General features: G+C 41.5%; 1 protein-coding gene across 5 annotated transcripts in view; it reads left to right on the top strand.

Annotated features, from left to right (window-relative positions):
* LOC110185134 (uncharacterized) overlaps nucleotides 1-17,240 on the top strand; it is an 89,843-nt gene that overhangs the window by 58,718 nt on the left and 13,885 nt on the right. For 3 of the 5 annotated variants that reach the window (XM_086832130.1, XM_086832128.1, XM_086832129.1), the window contains one exon: nucleotides 2,624-5,296. In XM_086832130.1, the coding sequence (XP_086688256.1) occupies nucleotides 4,082-5,296 (1,215 nt within the window). In that variant the 5' untranslated portion in view covers nucleotides 2,624-4,081. Of the gene's footprint in view, nucleotides 1-2,623; nucleotides 5,297-11,449; nucleotides 13,271-15,092; nucleotides 15,153-17,240 lie in introns of those variants that run through there. The other 2 variants (XM_020953832.2, XM_020953833.2) reach the window with 2 other exon arrangements.

Below are 17,240 nucleotides of genomic sequence, written 5' to 3'. Positions count from 1 at the left end.
GATTTGCGTAACCCGGGCACATGTTGAGTCATCAGGTGTGTGGGCTCGGGGGCCCAACACGCCGCCGCAAAACAATTGCGGGGCCTTTTAAGTATAATGGCAGAAGGCCGTACGCCCTGAGACTGTAATTACCGAACTTGCATAACTTAGCAGGGCCGTTTGTGTTGATCTCGGCCCACTTCGGGGCCCTTGGCCAACGCCTACAATATGGCACTGGGGTCTTATTATTGTTATTATTTTGCAATATTTATTATCGATTTTCATTGCTCCTGTGCCGAGGGCGTTGCGACCTTCGTCCTTCGTGAATGGGGGAGCAGCATTAATGACTATCATCTAAACTCATATATTTCCTGGCCCAGTTTAATTTGCGGTCTGCATGCGTAATATCTTTAAACAAGCTAACATACATGCGTGTGTTGACCTTTTTGCTTACCAATGGTCAATATGCAAATGGGCTGTGCAAATTAAATGGCGGCTGGGTAAATGTGTCAATTAGTAACAAAAAACCTAATTGGCTTTGTTGTTGGTCTGTGACGGCTTAAAAGCTTTTCACAGAGCTGAATGCATTTCATAGAGCCTAAACAGCTATCTATTCAGATTTATGATAGATGAAAGATATATTTTATATTTGTTAAATGCATTTTTGAGAGTAAGCTTACTAAAAGTTTCCTTAAATCTTACAAGTAGCCTTTCCAGCATTTCAGCTTTAATTGAAACAATTTTTAGCTCGATTTTAATACTTTTAACTTCTATATTTATGTTTATTCTTATATTCTGAGTAATTTAAAAGTGCTTTGTTACACTTTATCCAGTTTAAGCAAAGGGTTCTTTATTTTACTTGTTTTTGCAATACATTTTTACCAACTAAGGACCGGTTTGCAATATAATAAATAAGGTAAATGCCTTCTGGTAAATGTTAGGTACATAGGATAAAAAATGCGATATCCGATAGCAGCGCTCGGAAATCTTTAAATCGCAAAGGAAACCAATTTAAACAAGCTCGTCAGCTTGTTTGTGTTTCGAACACGAGAGTCTGCTCCCATTGCTGGCCATTTTGTTAGTGCCAAAAATAGGAAAATAAAATGCAGAGCCAAGCAACACGTCAGCGTCAGCACATTTGGCCCAACTTTCGACTTTGGCGGAAAATGTATCGCGATGTTGGTTGCTAGTAGTATGTTATATACTACCTGGCAGCTGGCATTGTGTCGGCCCGTATATATTCCGTATATTTTTCGCCTTTTTAGCTACCATTTTGCTTTTGGGGCGTTGCCGTGGTTGAGTTTTAATTAGCCTTGAGTGCGTGCTGGGCTCAGCCAAAAGCCGTACAAATTGTTATATAAACACATACACACGCCCAACAAACTGTTTTAAGGGCCTAAAACATTGTCGCCACCAAATGAAGTTGGCCAGCATGAAACTACGCAGGTCACAGGGAAAATAGTTGCCCAAGGTGTAGTGCAGGAAAAACCCCGACAGTGGAGTGGAGCACCGAGCACCGTGCGGTGAAAAGTGTTGAAATGGCAGCGGAAATGAAATTAGGGGAAGTGGAGAAAGTTGCTTGGAGGACCTCAGAAGCCTTTGCGATTTATACTCGCAAATGCAAACGAAGTTGCCATACGAAATTCTAAGGTTACAAGTTGTCAGAAAAACTACAATTTATGGTCGAGAGGCTCAAGGGACTTAAAGTTACACATTTTGTTTTGTTTGGTGTGCTTTAAGAAACTAAATATATTAGTATTTAAAATGTTTTTCCTTTATTAATATCTTTGAAATTAATGCCAAATTTGTAATTGATCGATGTTATGCGTCGAAAGTTAGTGGAAAGTTAGCGGAAAGTTGCATCCCCTTTCAGTGTGAAAACGCAAAATTTGAGAACCTTAGGGACTGTATGTATCCCACAAATATTATTTTATTATTGTGTTCTTTTAAGATTATACATATATTGGATTTGAGACCAGGACATTTATTTTTCCTCAGTATGTAAAATTTAAAACGGAGAGAAGATAATTAATAGTATTTCATGGAATGACCGTATATTAATCCATATACCGAGATCTTGGTAAACCTAAAAATCAAGGATATAAATACTTTATAAGTTCGAAAGAGTACAATTCCCTATTCCATAACTCACATTGGGACTAAAACGACCTTTTCCAAGGTAAAAACTAACGCAAAAGTGCCTCCCATTCTAATTTTGTATTCGTTTGTTTTCTCTATTTTAATATGCATGTCTACGTCAAAATGACATGCTAGCATACGAATGAAAGTTAAATATTAACAAAACAAAGAAAGGGAAAAGGAATTCATTGTGTTTTTAAATATATTATGACATTAGACAAATGGGTTAAAGGAAGGAAAAAAAATTGTGTATATCCCAGAGTCCCTTGCATTCATTATTACATTTTTCGTTCTCTGTTTTCAGAGTTACGTTTCATAAAGTATACTATTTAGTTTAAAATAAGATGTTTAGCTTTAAACCCCTTATATTCGGGATAGTGATTTCAGAGATAAACTCATTCCATTCAACATTCTAAATTTGCCGATGAGAACTTTGCAATTCTGGTGTTTATTTTATAAGGTTAATATATTATACTTATATGCCTAATCCATTCTTCTTTTACAGCGTTAGCAAATAAATTGTAATATTTGAGTGTTATCGATATGCATTAATCTAAGTCAGTTTACGCATAATATGTTGTTCACATGTTCCTTGCAGTAAATCCGTCTTTTAAGCTAAGTTTAGATAAATCCGAAATCTATTCGAGAATGATGTGCAATGGGCCAGTAAAAACGAGGGCTAAAACGCATTTCGACCAGGAGGAAAGCCAGATTGAGAGGCAGATGTAGTGAAGGGAAGGAAATGATAACCTGATTAAGTCGATGGATGTATGATAGCCAGCAAAAGAGTACAGAGTAGGTCGTCACAGAGTATATTTAGCAAAATAGTTCACTTGCGTAACAAGGGAGCTGGATGAAATAGCCAGGGGGCAAAAACAAATTATAGAAATAATATTAAGTGAATGTTTATATATATAGACGTGTGTGTGCTTCGAATTTAGGCGCTTTTTGATAACCGAAATGGAAATTATTAGCTAGGTATTCGACAAAAAATATGCAATGCAATTCAGAAACAACAACACGGCTTAAGCAGAACGTGCGTATATTTCAACAAAGTATTCCGATTATATTGCCATATTACCACTAAGATACCAGCACAGCTCCAGCTAAAACTAGAAACATGTCGATCGATGGATACACACAGACAATACGCCCAAATGTATGCAATTTGATTGTGGAGATATAATATTTTTTAAATGTTTATAAGCAGAGATTGAAGTATTTGTAAAGCCATTGTATTTTAATAGACACCGAAAACAAAAGACAACAAGAATCAAAGCAAAACTCTAGACAGCGATACAAATTTTTTGAAATATATTTTTTTATATACGAATAGGAAGAGTTGAACACTGCGAATATGCACGGAACATATAACTCTCAGATAACCCTAGCCTAAGTTAAACCTGTAACGAACCCTTCAGTTGGAAATTGACAGTTTACTTTCGATGGTTTCACGACAGTTATTTTGAGCCGTTTTTTATGCGTATGCCGTTCGGTTGAAGCTTAAGCAAGTAATCCAAAGTACAATCATTTATGTCAAACAGGACACCACAACCAACAAACACACCAGAAATTGGCTGGACAATTCTGAGCTACAGATACAAGGGGGCACTGTCACAGAGTAATTTTTACAGGGACAGCATATAAACCGAGAATCCGCAGGAGTTTTTGCTAAGAGTTTTTTAAATTCGTTTTACACCAGCTCCAACATATTGCTAGTGACTTCAGGACTGGAAGAAGGTCCACATACAGACAGTTCTTGATCGCTAGAAGCGAGTGACAGACAGAACGATCACTATATTACACTGTTCAGTAGGCTTAGTGAGTCAGGTCCTCCAGTCAGCTTAGGCCCAAGCACGCATCACGCACCCCGAATGTAACCCCTGAGGCCCCTAGGCTTAGTTTCCAACTAGAGTAAAGCTCCCCCGATCCCCGAGTCCCCAAACCGACCACCACCACCAAGATGTATGCAGCTGCTGGTGGCGCCTCGCTGGCCTCCCGCCAGGCGCGCCAGCGACAGCGACAGCAGAAGAAGAACCAACAACTACAGGCGAAACTACATCCACCGAAGGCCGCCGGGCTCGGTCTCGTGTCCGGCGATCATGCCGGGGCCGAGGGCGCCTCCACGCCCACCCGCGGCCAGTCGCGCCAGTTCCACCAGCTACCGACGAACTACCTGCGGGCGCCACAGCCGCATGGCCGCAAGCTGAGCGCCACCTACACGACGCAATCGAAACTCCTACTGCCAATCGACGAGGGCGACACCCAGTCGGTGCTGCAGCTGCGCATGCACTCCCACTCGCACGCTCACGCCCACGCCCACTCGCACTCCCATGGACCCGCCCACGCCCACGCCCACGGGCAGGCCCAGGCGCCGTACCAGACGCCCTACCAACAGTTCGCCTCCTCCCACGGACGCGTCTCACCGAAGCTGGTGCACCGGCACTCCGGCACCGGCAGCACTGCCGGCTTCCAGCCGGTCTTTGCGGCCGGACAGTTGCACAAGTCCGCCACGGCAACCCTGCCGCTGCACATGCAAATGGAAGCGGATGCGGAAATAGGAGCCGGATCGGAAGCAGGAGCGGGAGCGGGAGCGACGCCATCGGCGATGGCCGGCGTTAAAACGACAGTGACCTCGTTGGAGTCAGCCACGCCTACGTCTCCTCCGCTGGCCAGCACATCCGCTGCCGCTGCTGCCGCACTGGCGGCCGAGGCCGAGGCGGAGGCAGAGTTAGCTGGCGCAGCCGCCATGTTTGTGCCCCACCATGATGCCATCATTGTAACGCCGGCCACGCCCATGGCCTCGCCAGGTCACGTGGCCAAGCTGCGGCGCCCGGGGCCGGAGGAGCTGCTCGAGGCGTCGGCGGAGCGCCAGCCCCTGACCGCCGGTGAGGTGGACGACGAGGAGGAGCCAATGCATCCGCCGCCCGGACAGCTGGAGCGCAAGTGTAGTGTCTACCGCATGCGCAGGAGTGACGCCTTTGAGCAGGACACCGGAAGCGGCCTCAAGCGGCAGCTGCGGGAGCTGCAGTTCAGCAGCGGCGGCCAGCAGACGCAGTATGAGCCGCTGCTCGCCGACGAGCCCCAGTTGCTCTTCAAGGGATTGGGGGCCAACGGACGGAAGCTACAGATCTGCGCCTACTGCGAGGAGGGCATCTGCATGTGCGAGCATCTCGAGGTAATTCCGGGCCGATCCTGGCCATCCCCACTTCCCGATGTTGACCACGTTCCCAACCTCTGAATTGGGGGTTAGCTTGTTTACTATATGTGTTTTGTGCATGATTGAAAATTGTATATTTCATGTGTGTGATTGGGAGTCTCTCAGTGTTCCATGGTTGTATAATAAGGTATATGCCAAGGATCGTTATTTCTTGGACTTATTTAAAGTGACTTAAGTTTATAGATATATGTATCCATCCGTAAGTATTATGCCTTTAAGTTCTTAAAAGTAAAACATTTGTAAGGCAATCAATATTAATTTTATGGAAATAAGCCTGAGACTTAAGAAAAGACATTACAGTCCCTTATAAGTATGTTTAATCAGTAAGAATATTATCTAATTTCGTAATCATTTATGAAAGTAAGTCTTGTACGTATTCAGCTATATATTTCCTTTTCCCCACTATCTTTCATAAAATATGTAGGTATTAGATATGTATTTGTATTTTATGTACATATGTCTTATGAATTTCTTTAGCCAAAAGTGCCTCTACATTTCTTGTTTCGCTTACAAATATTTTTGATAAACCAAGATATTGGTTGATGTTCAGTTTTCTAACGACTAAAAACATATTTATATTCTTGAATAGCTAAACTTTCTTAAGAATGGAAACTTTACAAACCATTATTCAATGTTCTCTCTTACTTGTGATTTATGAAAATATGCAAAGTAGTTATTTCTTTATAATGGAATAATAATATTCTCTGGGAATAAGAAACAGTATTTATAAAAATAATCGAATTTCAATTTTATATTTGGAAAAATGTTACTTCATACCTTTAAAATGTGTTTCTAAGGGACAGGCAGGGAGACTTTCTGTTTGTGTCAAGAGCTACAAATACACCCACACATTCGTTCGAATGGCATCTGTAATAAGGGCAAGTTGCTGTTGGCAGGAGTCAGCCGGCTCGATATGGTCGGGACACTTTCCCTTCGACTAGCCCCATTTCGAGGCGATGCCATAACGGCGCAGCGACAAGGAAATGCCAGAGAAGCAAGTGCAGGCATAACGAAAATCCGAGAATCGGAAGCGCATAATGTGCCTTTGTATCGGCCTGATAATGCGCCGCCCGAAAAAGCTTGGCAGCCAGAGGCCGCCCCCATCGACTGGCGCCGCTTGCCAAATGTTGTGTAAAAGGCTAATGGCAACACGGAATGTGTGTCATAAAAATGCAAGATGGCGGCGGTGGGGCAGAGCGCCTTTAAGCCGCCTCTTTAAGCTGCCACAGACACTCGTAATGCGGCTCACGATCCAGTTAATGAGCCCTGGATGAGGGGCGGTAAATTAAAAAACTTAGCGCTGCGCTATTATTTGGCTTGCATAAGCAGCGAATCAACTATGGCATTATATAAGTCTTCATGCGAAATAAAACACAAAACTTGCACAAAATGAAACAGAACGTGGCCAAAGCGGAATCTCTCTTCAAGACGCAGCGCAGTCCACAGAGAAGTTTTGCAACGAAGCGAGAACACTTCTCGAGTCGACACCATGATTCTCATTAGGGAAAGTCCAGCCAGCATTTTCTCGACTAAAAGTCAAGTAATTAACTTTAGTAACACCAGAACTTAGTATGTGATTTAAATAATCGAATATTTCCCACCATTTCCCATCAATAACTTAATAAGTTATTAGTTAGAAATGGTAGCTTTATTGCCTTATTAGAGTTTTTAATCCTTTACTCACTACAAGTTTATGCATGTCTCGACTACGTAAGGATAATCGTTACGTTGCCGGTCCAGTGGCAGAGCTTACATCCACAATACCTCCGAGTACCCCTTGTTCTCGGCCAGGATTGTTGGAAGAAAAAAGTGCTCAAAACGGAGAAAGCAAACAGCAAATGCGAATGGCGGCGGCTAAAATGTATTATATTCTCAGGAACCCACGCCCGCGTCATTTCTAGTCTCCTTTCCTGCCACTCGAGTCGCTAAGAGAGACATGGATTTCAATGTGTATACGTTTCCGTGCCTATGTGTGCCTGTGCAGCCCCCGACGAGTCGTGCACAAAAACAAGAGCTAGTAAATTAGCTGGAAAATAAAGAAAAAGTATGCGGCAAAATGGCGGACGCCAGAAATGCGAAAAATATCATCATCGCCCAACGCCCACCGCCTAATGCCACCTTCCTTCCTTCCTGTGCGGCCCTCAAAAGTCGCGAAATGGGAGAGCAAAAAATAATAGTAATAAAGGTGGAATTAAACGATGCCTGCAGAGGGATCTCTGAAAGGGGGAAATTTATGAATAAACAAAATGGCGACATTGAGATAAATAACTGCATAAGCGCTAAACATTTCTGAATGCAAAAGTGATATAATTTAAGAATCAAATAACTATGTCTTGTAGAAGTTTATTCTTAGATTTGTATCTTATTTCATCACCTCAAATATATTAAATCTAAGGAATCCTTAATTATACGGCATAGCAAACGCATTCACAGAAATTCTCAACCAAGGCCAGACAATTAGATGCAATGCGAATCAGCTTTCTAGTTCAATCAGGCATTCGGGGCTTTAGCATTGCGATTTAGATTGATGAATGCAATCGCTTACGCCCAAATGAACAGAATGCCTTGATTTACAGCCCCTCGCTGGCATGCCGTCGAGGAGATGTCGTAATTTAATTTCCAATTACACGACTTGTCTGCTGCCAAAAAGTGCGAGGACGGCGGCAAGCGATTGGCGATTGTTGCTGCCTCCGAATGGAGCCTCAATAATTACTCAAACTGTCGCCCGGATCCGGCACCCGATCCACCCGGACCCACCGCCATCCCGAGGCGGGACATCCCTGTGGCCCAGTTCTTGGCGGTGGCTCGGTAATTGTTTGTCAGGCACGTCGGTCCCGAGTTGTTCTGGTAATTGCAAGTGACGTATTGCACTTGACTACCTCACTGGCCCCTCCCCAAGAGCCATGCTCCGCCGCATATAAAGTGGTAATCATCGCTCTGGCCAAAAAAGGACAAGACCAGACCAATGACAGTTCCTTGTTTATTGCAGACTCTGTCTCGGCTTCATTGAATTATTGTTGCATAATTCATTCGGTCGAAGAGTAACTCTTCTCGTTTATTACAAAGCCACATTTAAATTCATTTTCGATTTGGCTCGTTCTCTTCCTCCCCTGCCAGCCAATATTTATCTTCTATATTTGGCCAACCAGAGTGTGTGTGTATGTGTGCTCTGAGTAGGATTGTTGTTGACGCTGCTGCCATCGCATCGACAATAAAAATCGTTTAAAAAGACACAAATTATTCTGTGTCCTGGGTCCGTTTCGAAATGGCTCTGACAGTTTTATGGAGGCGCAATCCCAGAGATGCACTTTAGACCAGAAAGGAGAAGAGAGGAAAACCTCAGTTTTCAGAAGGATAAATGCAATGATTAAAGTTATGACTAGTTATGTTTTCAAACAGTTGACACTCAACTATAAATGTACCACAAATTGGCCACCGATTAGGCCAGCTAACGCGTTTAAATAGCCCAATAAGTTCTGCTAAATTACCGCTGGTTAGCGGTTAGCCTTCGAAATTCATCGGGAAAGCCGCCACTGAGCACAACCGTGAACAACCGAGGCACACACCGTCGCCACGACGGCTGTCAACAATCAAATAACACGACTCTCGACGAGGACAGTTGCCATTTCTCACGGCATATGCCATTTGCCATATGCAAATTCTCCGTCGGGGGGCGCCACTCGCCTTTAATTACCTGTAGACGAGGCGCCCGCCGAGAGACCCTTTGCCAGGTGAACAAGTCAGCGGGCGTCGTGCCAAAAATTGGACAGCGGGGAGGAGATCGCAGCGGGGCCTTTGCAATTCACACTAATTAACCCGAGATATATGCACTCACCGCTGTCACCTGAGCAACAGTCGATGGGTGATGGGGGGACTATGTGCCTGGTTCGTATTAGCCACGTTATTGATTCGCCAGCAGCGAGAAATCTCGACAACGTGTCGCTACGTTTAAATGTGAAGGTTGAAATACCATAAGTTCCTGCAATATAATGTTCCACGAAAGGTTAAAAGTAGTAGAGCCTGCAGTGCGCATTTCTTAATCAGATTAACTTAACTTTAAAAAAACTGTTATATTGCAGTAAACTTAAACTTAAACTATTCTCTTTTTAAAGCATATTCAGTTTGAAACCTCTGACTGGTTTGATTGATTGAAAGGATATTTTATGTAAGGGAAAAAGGAATCTATTATTGTGCTGCTGATGGAATTGAAGTGCCCTTGGGATAAATCCTTTAAATATCCGCTTAATGGTTACTGCAAGCAGAGCTGCATAAATTTTCATATAATGCACTCGACACAATTGGCCGTAGAATGCATGGCACCCAGCAGACAATTTCTCACAAAAGAATGGGGCAATTCAGTGTTAATGAAATTTGCAGCAAAACGTCATATATTATTTCCACTCATCCGGTTCCCCCTGGCCCTTTTCTACATTCCTTTCTGTTTTTTTTTCTATATGTATGTATATGTCTCTTTGGCGAAATCGTAGCGCACAAATTAATTTTCATACTATAGTTTTATGCGCTTATGTTGTCAGCAGGACATTGTTGCTGCCGCTGCTGCTGCTGCTGGGGAATAGCTGCCAAATAGCAACATGTGTAGTTTCGCACACAGCTGCACAACGCACACATACAGTCAGCATGGATGAGGATGCAGTGTGTCTGTGTGTGCGTGAGTCTGTGTTTAATTGCGAAAATGTAGCAATCTTTTAGGCGTTACATCCAGTCAGCGACAGAGTCAGACAGCGAGCTTTTGTTATGTCAGCCAAGCGCCACTGCGTGTGAGCCATGTTTTTGTACTCTACAGCATCGGTCGTCATACGTCGCGAGGACTTACAGATATGTTGCTAAATATAGCATTCACCAAATTGAATAAATTCCATTTAAAGAGTACGAGTGTATATAGTAATAATAAAATATGAAATGCGTCTTTAAATATTCCTGCCAAGTTGGCTCACAAGTCAGATGTGATTTAAGTTCGAGTTCCTTTATAAAGTGCAAAAAGTGCTTTTGAGTTTCCAAATCATCAGTTAATTTAACTAATTGTAGGCATTTCTTCTATAAGGAAAAGCCTTATATAAACTAGTACATTTATTAAAAAAAAAGAAATCATTTTACATATATGTGAGAATGATATTTTTGGTTTTCTTTTTTCAAATGACCACAGCTGAATGCGAATGTATAAACTGTGTGTGTTTCCTACGACTGCAGGCGTGTGTGGCTTTTGCATGAATCTGTATTTCATTAAAATTTCATCTGCATCGTTCAACGAGTGACTTTTTCCGCTTTGCGCTGTTGAATTATTGAAATTTTCGGTTCGCAGTTGCCAGTTTTGCTTAGGTCGCTGTTCCACTTGCCTAACAAAGGCTTCCCCGATGCAGCGCGGCCTCCTCTGCAGCATTTGCATATGAATTCGAATTCCAGCAGCTGCAGCCCGGAGCCGCCTTTCCGTAACTTTTGCACGGCCTTCCTCCATCCACCATCTCGGTGAGCAGTGCCTGCCCTAGCCTGGCCCGGACTCTCATCCCTCCACAGACATTTGAATTATGGCATTGCAGGGCAGCTACATGGCTTATATGCCATAAATATTTTCTATGTTTGCATTACTCACCAGATTTTTGCAAGTGATTTGCAACGGCCTGGAAACTGTGCACTCGACTTGTCTTAACTTTCTGGTCTTCAGAGACGAGGGCCACAATTGATTCAAGTCGAAGATCTGAGTGCGTTCAAGAGGAGCAATCTTCATAAATGAATAATTTGGTTTATTGACATGGGTCGTGGTTTGTTAGAGTATTATTCATGGGGCATGTGGCGCTCAAATCACTCACGTTATAACCAATTGAAACAAAACACAGCTATGAAATACATTCAATAAATAACATGCTGATCCATAACAGCAATTTCTGTATAAAAGTAAATCAATCAACAATAAACAAACGTTCGCGATACAGTCAAAATGAAATATAAATAAATAAATCAAATATTTAATAATGCGGCCTTTGAATTCGAGCTTTACATATGCGCAAGTTAATAATGAAAAAAGTGAAAATGTAATGATAAACCTACTGATTGCGTAACCATATCGGGAAAAATAATTATTTTCATATCCAACAGCAAGGTTTAAGTAGAGCAGCGAAGGACACAACAGTTACTATAAAACAATTCGTAGTCGTCAAATGGGAAACTGCAACATATGTGATATAAACTAATTAAAACCAACATTCAAGTATATTCTAAATCAACGTTAATTAAACTAATACGGAGAGTGGCAGCAGAGAACTGGCAACGATAAATCAAAATGATAATATATTGTGTGGGCTTGACTTTTATATAGTTATTACAATGACATTCAGTGCTACAAAAACGACGAAAAGCAGAAACTAAATCAACAAGAAAGCTTTAAATATATTTTCTACTTAATAAAACTTAAATTAATTGCACCAAATGTGATCGAACCGAAATAATTTATTGAGCAACCAGATACGAGTTACTTCAACAATAAATTCTACAACACATTGCCTTCTCTCATCGTAGCCTAAACGAAACGAACACTAAAAGTCAACTACATAGACGTAGCAACTATCGTTAATTATTAGCCATAACTGCAATCCGAATCAGCAATTAGCCGAGTGAATGAAAACCCAGCTCGAACATTTTCTACGTGCAAAGTATTATGATAAGAATAGGCAATGCATAGACTAAGGCGATCGGTCCGAGCATACATTCACGTCGCAGTGCGCTAACATTTGTGCCGCGCTAACGTCAACGTCGATTCATAGATATTAATAAATGTTTATAGCTTTCAATGCCAAAATTCAAACGAAAATGAAATCGCCAACGAATACAATGCTGCATAACGTCAACGTTACGTAGCAACACGCCGAGCGTTGCGTTACGCTACGCTTCGTAACAGAGATCCGTTAGAGCCAATCGAGGATCCGCTCCACACACTAAAACACACCAACAAAACACCAATCTCCGATAACCCACTATCGCCTATCGATTGCCGATCGACGCAACTCGCCGAAAGCCGTTAATGAATCGCCACTGGCGGTACTCGCGCTCACAACTTCGTCGTCAACGAGAAACGCAGCAGCAGCGCCGCAGGACGATACATCAGCAGCGCAGCCAGAAGCACCATCGCTGGAAAGCCACCAATAACAATAACAGCAAAAACTACAACAACACTATCAACACCGACATCAACAACAACAAAGACAACAACAACAACAACAACGAATTAACGGAGCTAAAACAAGCAGCCGACCACTGGCGATCAACGCAGCCCATCCTCAGCCCGCCACTCAGTTGCGCCAGCTCACAGGGCTGACGCAGCTTCCCAACTACGCTACAGCTACAGCTACAGCTACAGAAAACCCAAGAACCACCACAAGAACTACAGCACCACACATAGAAATCTGTTTAAAAATATTACTCTTTGCTTCTATTTCTATAACTCCTCCTCTTTGTGCCTATCGAAACTGTGCGCTCAGTACGTTCTCGTAGTTGTTGAGAAGGTTGAGAAAGTATCGACTCACGTGACTCTTTCAGCATGGACGTTGACTTTATTAAGCTCCTAAACGTAACCTGTGTCATCCCATTGATTTCGAACTGTTAATTAATTACCACAATCCGACTATTCCCACGCAACCTTGAAACCAACGGATACGTACCTACTGACGTGACGTATACGCACCGTTGAACGGAACAAACAAGCAAAAAAAAAAACAAAAAAAACAAAAAAAGAACAACTAAAACCGTAAACAAAAAGAAAAAAAAAACAACACCAAGATGCAGGCCGCATTGATGCTAAGATCGAAATCTCGGGTGGCGAGAAGAAGAAAGCTACGAAAATTAGGTGGAAGACTTGAGTTGCCTAGTAATGTAGCAACTAAAGAAATAGCTCCATTTCCTCGTTATCCACCTGAGTCATGGGTAATAATATAAAAAACCAACCAAATACCAAATTAAATTTAAACCACATTCTTTCAATCTCTCTCTGTCTCCTTCTGAACTGAAGAGCTCAGCCCCCACAAAGAACATAAAGTGCGAAAATGCAGTAAAGCAATAGTTTAAACTTTGACCCCTTAAGAACGCAAACTAAAAGCAAAGAGCGCTAATTTCCAATAAGTCGACAAATGAATACCATCAGCTAAAATGAAATTTTAATTTCTACCCCCAATCCCACCTGACAACCCCAGCCCCTTCTTCACTATCCGACTATCTTTCCAATCTGTACTTCTCTCCCCCTATCTATCTCTACGTTTCCACCTTTCTCTATTAGAGTCTCCATCTCTTTTCGAGCCCAAGACACAAACTCTATTTTGATTTAAGAAACGCCCCCAGAATTAACTTCTTTCCAACAGAGCATACGTTTCCTTAAGTAGTGTGGCAACTCTATAATAGGATTAATAGAATTCAATTTTCCATCTCTTTACTGGATCTTGCAGTTTAACTAGCGTGTGCCCAACTATCCCCGAATCTAGAACATAGAGCCGCTTTGGAACGTATCTTACTATTAACTGTTAACTCAGTAGAAGTTTTATAATATGCGATATGACTATAGATACTATTCCTTTCAACTCTAAGAGCTCTGCCAGCCAATAACTAAATGCGCTGTACAACTAGCTTAACCACCTTTATTCAATTCTCAGCAAACTATTAGTGCTTTTGCTCAACTCTACTTCTATATATCTCTCTCTCTATATATAGCTATCTAACTATCCAACTATCCAACTATCTATCTATCTGTCTGTCTAGCTCTCTGCCTCTTCTGCCTTCTGTCTCTATCCCACTAAATGTAACTCTCTATAAACGCTCTAACCAATAACTAACTCTCTGTCTGTCACCCAGTCCCACACTTAGCTTCAACTGTAGTTGAAACATTGCACAGACCACAACTACCAAGTCCACCCACCCCACAACCGAACCTATCGCCAACAGTGCACTTGCTTTAACTCTATGTAACGTATAAATAAGAATCAGTATAATCCAAGACGTGTGTAGATCTTCACCCACAGTACCAACCACTACCAATTCAAACATATCCAATGCGCTCTTCCCCAATCACACGCTGCACCCTGTTAAACTAGTCGAGTAGTACTCAAAAGTATCCAAAGCAAGTGCTTCTAACTATATACCACTAAACCAAACTCAGATAAAGCAAACCAAAAACGAGCTATGAAATATCAAATACAAATTACCCACATAACAAATATATAAAGCACATCAACCGATCTATAATTTTCAACACATTTATGCTTTTTTTGATTAGAGTAAAACTTCGTTGACCCTCCTTTCGTTAAGGGAAACAACTTTCGTTAAGCTAGTTTTTTCCCTTAATCCGGAGGTTAGGCTAAGCGAAAGTATACGAGGTTTCACCACATAAATACACCGATTTTGTATGTTCAGTTTGAAGGATTTGCTTCATGGATCTCTGTTTTAAAAGGGTCCACGGATCAAACCGATTATACATAGATTATAGTTTCGCTAAAGACACGCTGTAGAACAACTCATTACCTACTTACTCTCACTCAACTCTATCTCTGTCGCTCACTATCATTCCTTTGGATACTCTTTTGCTTTCGTCCTATAACTTTCTCCTATTGAAAATACATACATATGTCCCACGCCACACATCACTCGAAAATTATTATGTGTCTTATGTCTTAAATTTTTCGGTTCACAACTTGCGCCTCCGTCAATGTAATTGCTAATTCCTTACCAATACGTTGTCGTCCACCATTTGCGTAACTAGAAAAACACATACGTGACAACTCCAGTGGCGCCGCCGCAGCCGCCTCCGCCACCGCCGGAAGTAAGTGTCGAAGCATCCATTTTGAAACCATACATTTGCATACGTAACTACTTGAGTTACACAACCAGAAACCAAATTACAAAAATCAATCTTTTTTCGTTCTGTCGTTTGTTCATCACGTGAAAGCCTCTCCCGTGTTTCTTCTTTGTTTAAGTGTAACGTAATGATCACCTGCGTGATTGCCACAATGCAATTGCGCTGTGCCGCTTACGTTGCCATGTTGCAGTTGGTTGTAAACTTAAAGTACAATGAAAATGCTTGTAAATAATTCCCTTGCTTTGCATTTGATCTCTCGTTCCTCCCCTCCCTCCGCCTTTACTATTTTTCTCTTTTTTGTTCCCTTTTTTAAATCGCAATCCCCTTCGTTTTCCCTTTAAAAGGTCTCCTTTCCACTTCCCGCTTATTAAGTTTCGTAGTACGCCCAGTAAGCATTTGCACATGAAATATTAAAAATATTTTCTTGGTGTGCATCGGTGTGTTTTTTGGCCCGCTGCTTAGGCACAGCATTGAGCATTATGCCAAAGCCAATAAAATATTTTAAATATTTTATTAACTGCAAAGCAGGGCCAGCGAAGGAAAAGGATCCTGCCGACACAAAAAAAGATTGCATTGAATATTTACAAGCATTTTCATTGCTTTGATTTGAACGACCCCTCCATACCATTTTGTGTAGAGAGTGAGCGGCGACTGTGCTGCATAAACTGCCAGCTGAACTTGAGCAAACGTGCGAAACAAGTGCCCAGCCCAGCCCATCCACATCATACATCATGCATGGGCAGCGAAGGAGTGCCTACGAAATGGACTAACCTAACCCTGGCTTTAATAACATTTGCCATTTGTTGAGCTCGCCCCCACGTTGGGCGCCATTTTGGGGCAAAGTCAATCGTAAATTAACGCAATTATTTTCGCATGTACATTTCGAGCGGTTTAATTAACATACCATCGGGGATGTGATTAGCATAAATCAGTTGGGGAAACTCAACAAGTTTTTGGCAGCCGCAAATTCAACTCAATTTACATAGAAAATCCATTTTGTGGGCTCTCCCTCCATCCCCACCAAAATACATACATACATAATATATATCAATTAGCAATGAGTTTGGCAATTTTTCAGTTCGTTTTTTACTCGTTTCGTTGGCTTTAGTTTTTAATTTGTAGTCATCAAGAAACAAAAACAAAAAAAAAGAACAACAGACATATGAAACAATCAAACGATAAACCAAAAGAAAGTATGCAACATTAACTAACAACCAAAAACAGACCACCCAAATGCAAAAACAACAAACAAATCTAAACAAAACAAAACACAACAATCAATCAAACGCCAAACAAAAAACACTCAAGAAAAATGCATTAATATAAAATAAACAAAATGGTATCAAGTTTTCCCAAAAGATTCTGTAAAGCTTACTTGCCTCTCATTCCCGTTTTCGATCTAGGAGCTCAACTTGATTCAATTGCGAAATTTGTTCCACAAAGTCAAACCAATCAAGAAGAAAACAAAAAACGCTTTGCAAAAAATACACACTACCATTGTGTTGAAAAAGAAATTCAATTGAATGTTTTACAAAAACGGCAAAATGAAAATGAAAAAATGTTCCCTTTGACAATGCCGATTCAGTCGAGCCGGCTGCCAAAGTGAAAACTTTGCCTCAAATTGAAATGCACATTTTAATTTCGGCCCGAAACCATTTTTTTGTGGAACATTCACATGTTGAAGCAAGCGCTTAAAACTAAAACAATAACAACAAGAGAATACAAAACAAATAAGGCAGTACGGCAGCAAAAAAAAAAAAAAAAAATGAAAAAAAAAGAACAGAGTAAATACCAAGGAGTGTATACAATACAATTTTTGGCTGTGAGTTGAAAGGTTTTTCTGGGTGGGAAAATTGTTGCTCCCTTAGATTTTGGTTCTGTAAGTTCTGTTACAAATACATTTCCAGCGACCTGGGTAAGTCAGAGTTGGCGTGTTATCTATACCAAATATGTAATATATAAATAAAGCGTAAGGAAATTGTTTTTCGTAGTTTAGAAAGCCATTCAATTTAGCTAAATATGCCGGCCAAATACCCAAATACCGAATATGAC

This window comes from Drosophila serrata, unplaced genomic scaffold (assembly GCF_035046125.1).
Source record: "Drosophila serrata isolate PLE 108 unplaced genomic scaffold, ASM3504612v1 contig_245, whole genome shotgun sequence".
NCBI classification, from domain to species: Eukaryota; Metazoa; Arthropoda; class Insecta; order Diptera; family Drosophilidae; genus Drosophila; species Drosophila serrata.
This window is presented reverse-complemented; position numbering and strand designations above follow the sequence as displayed.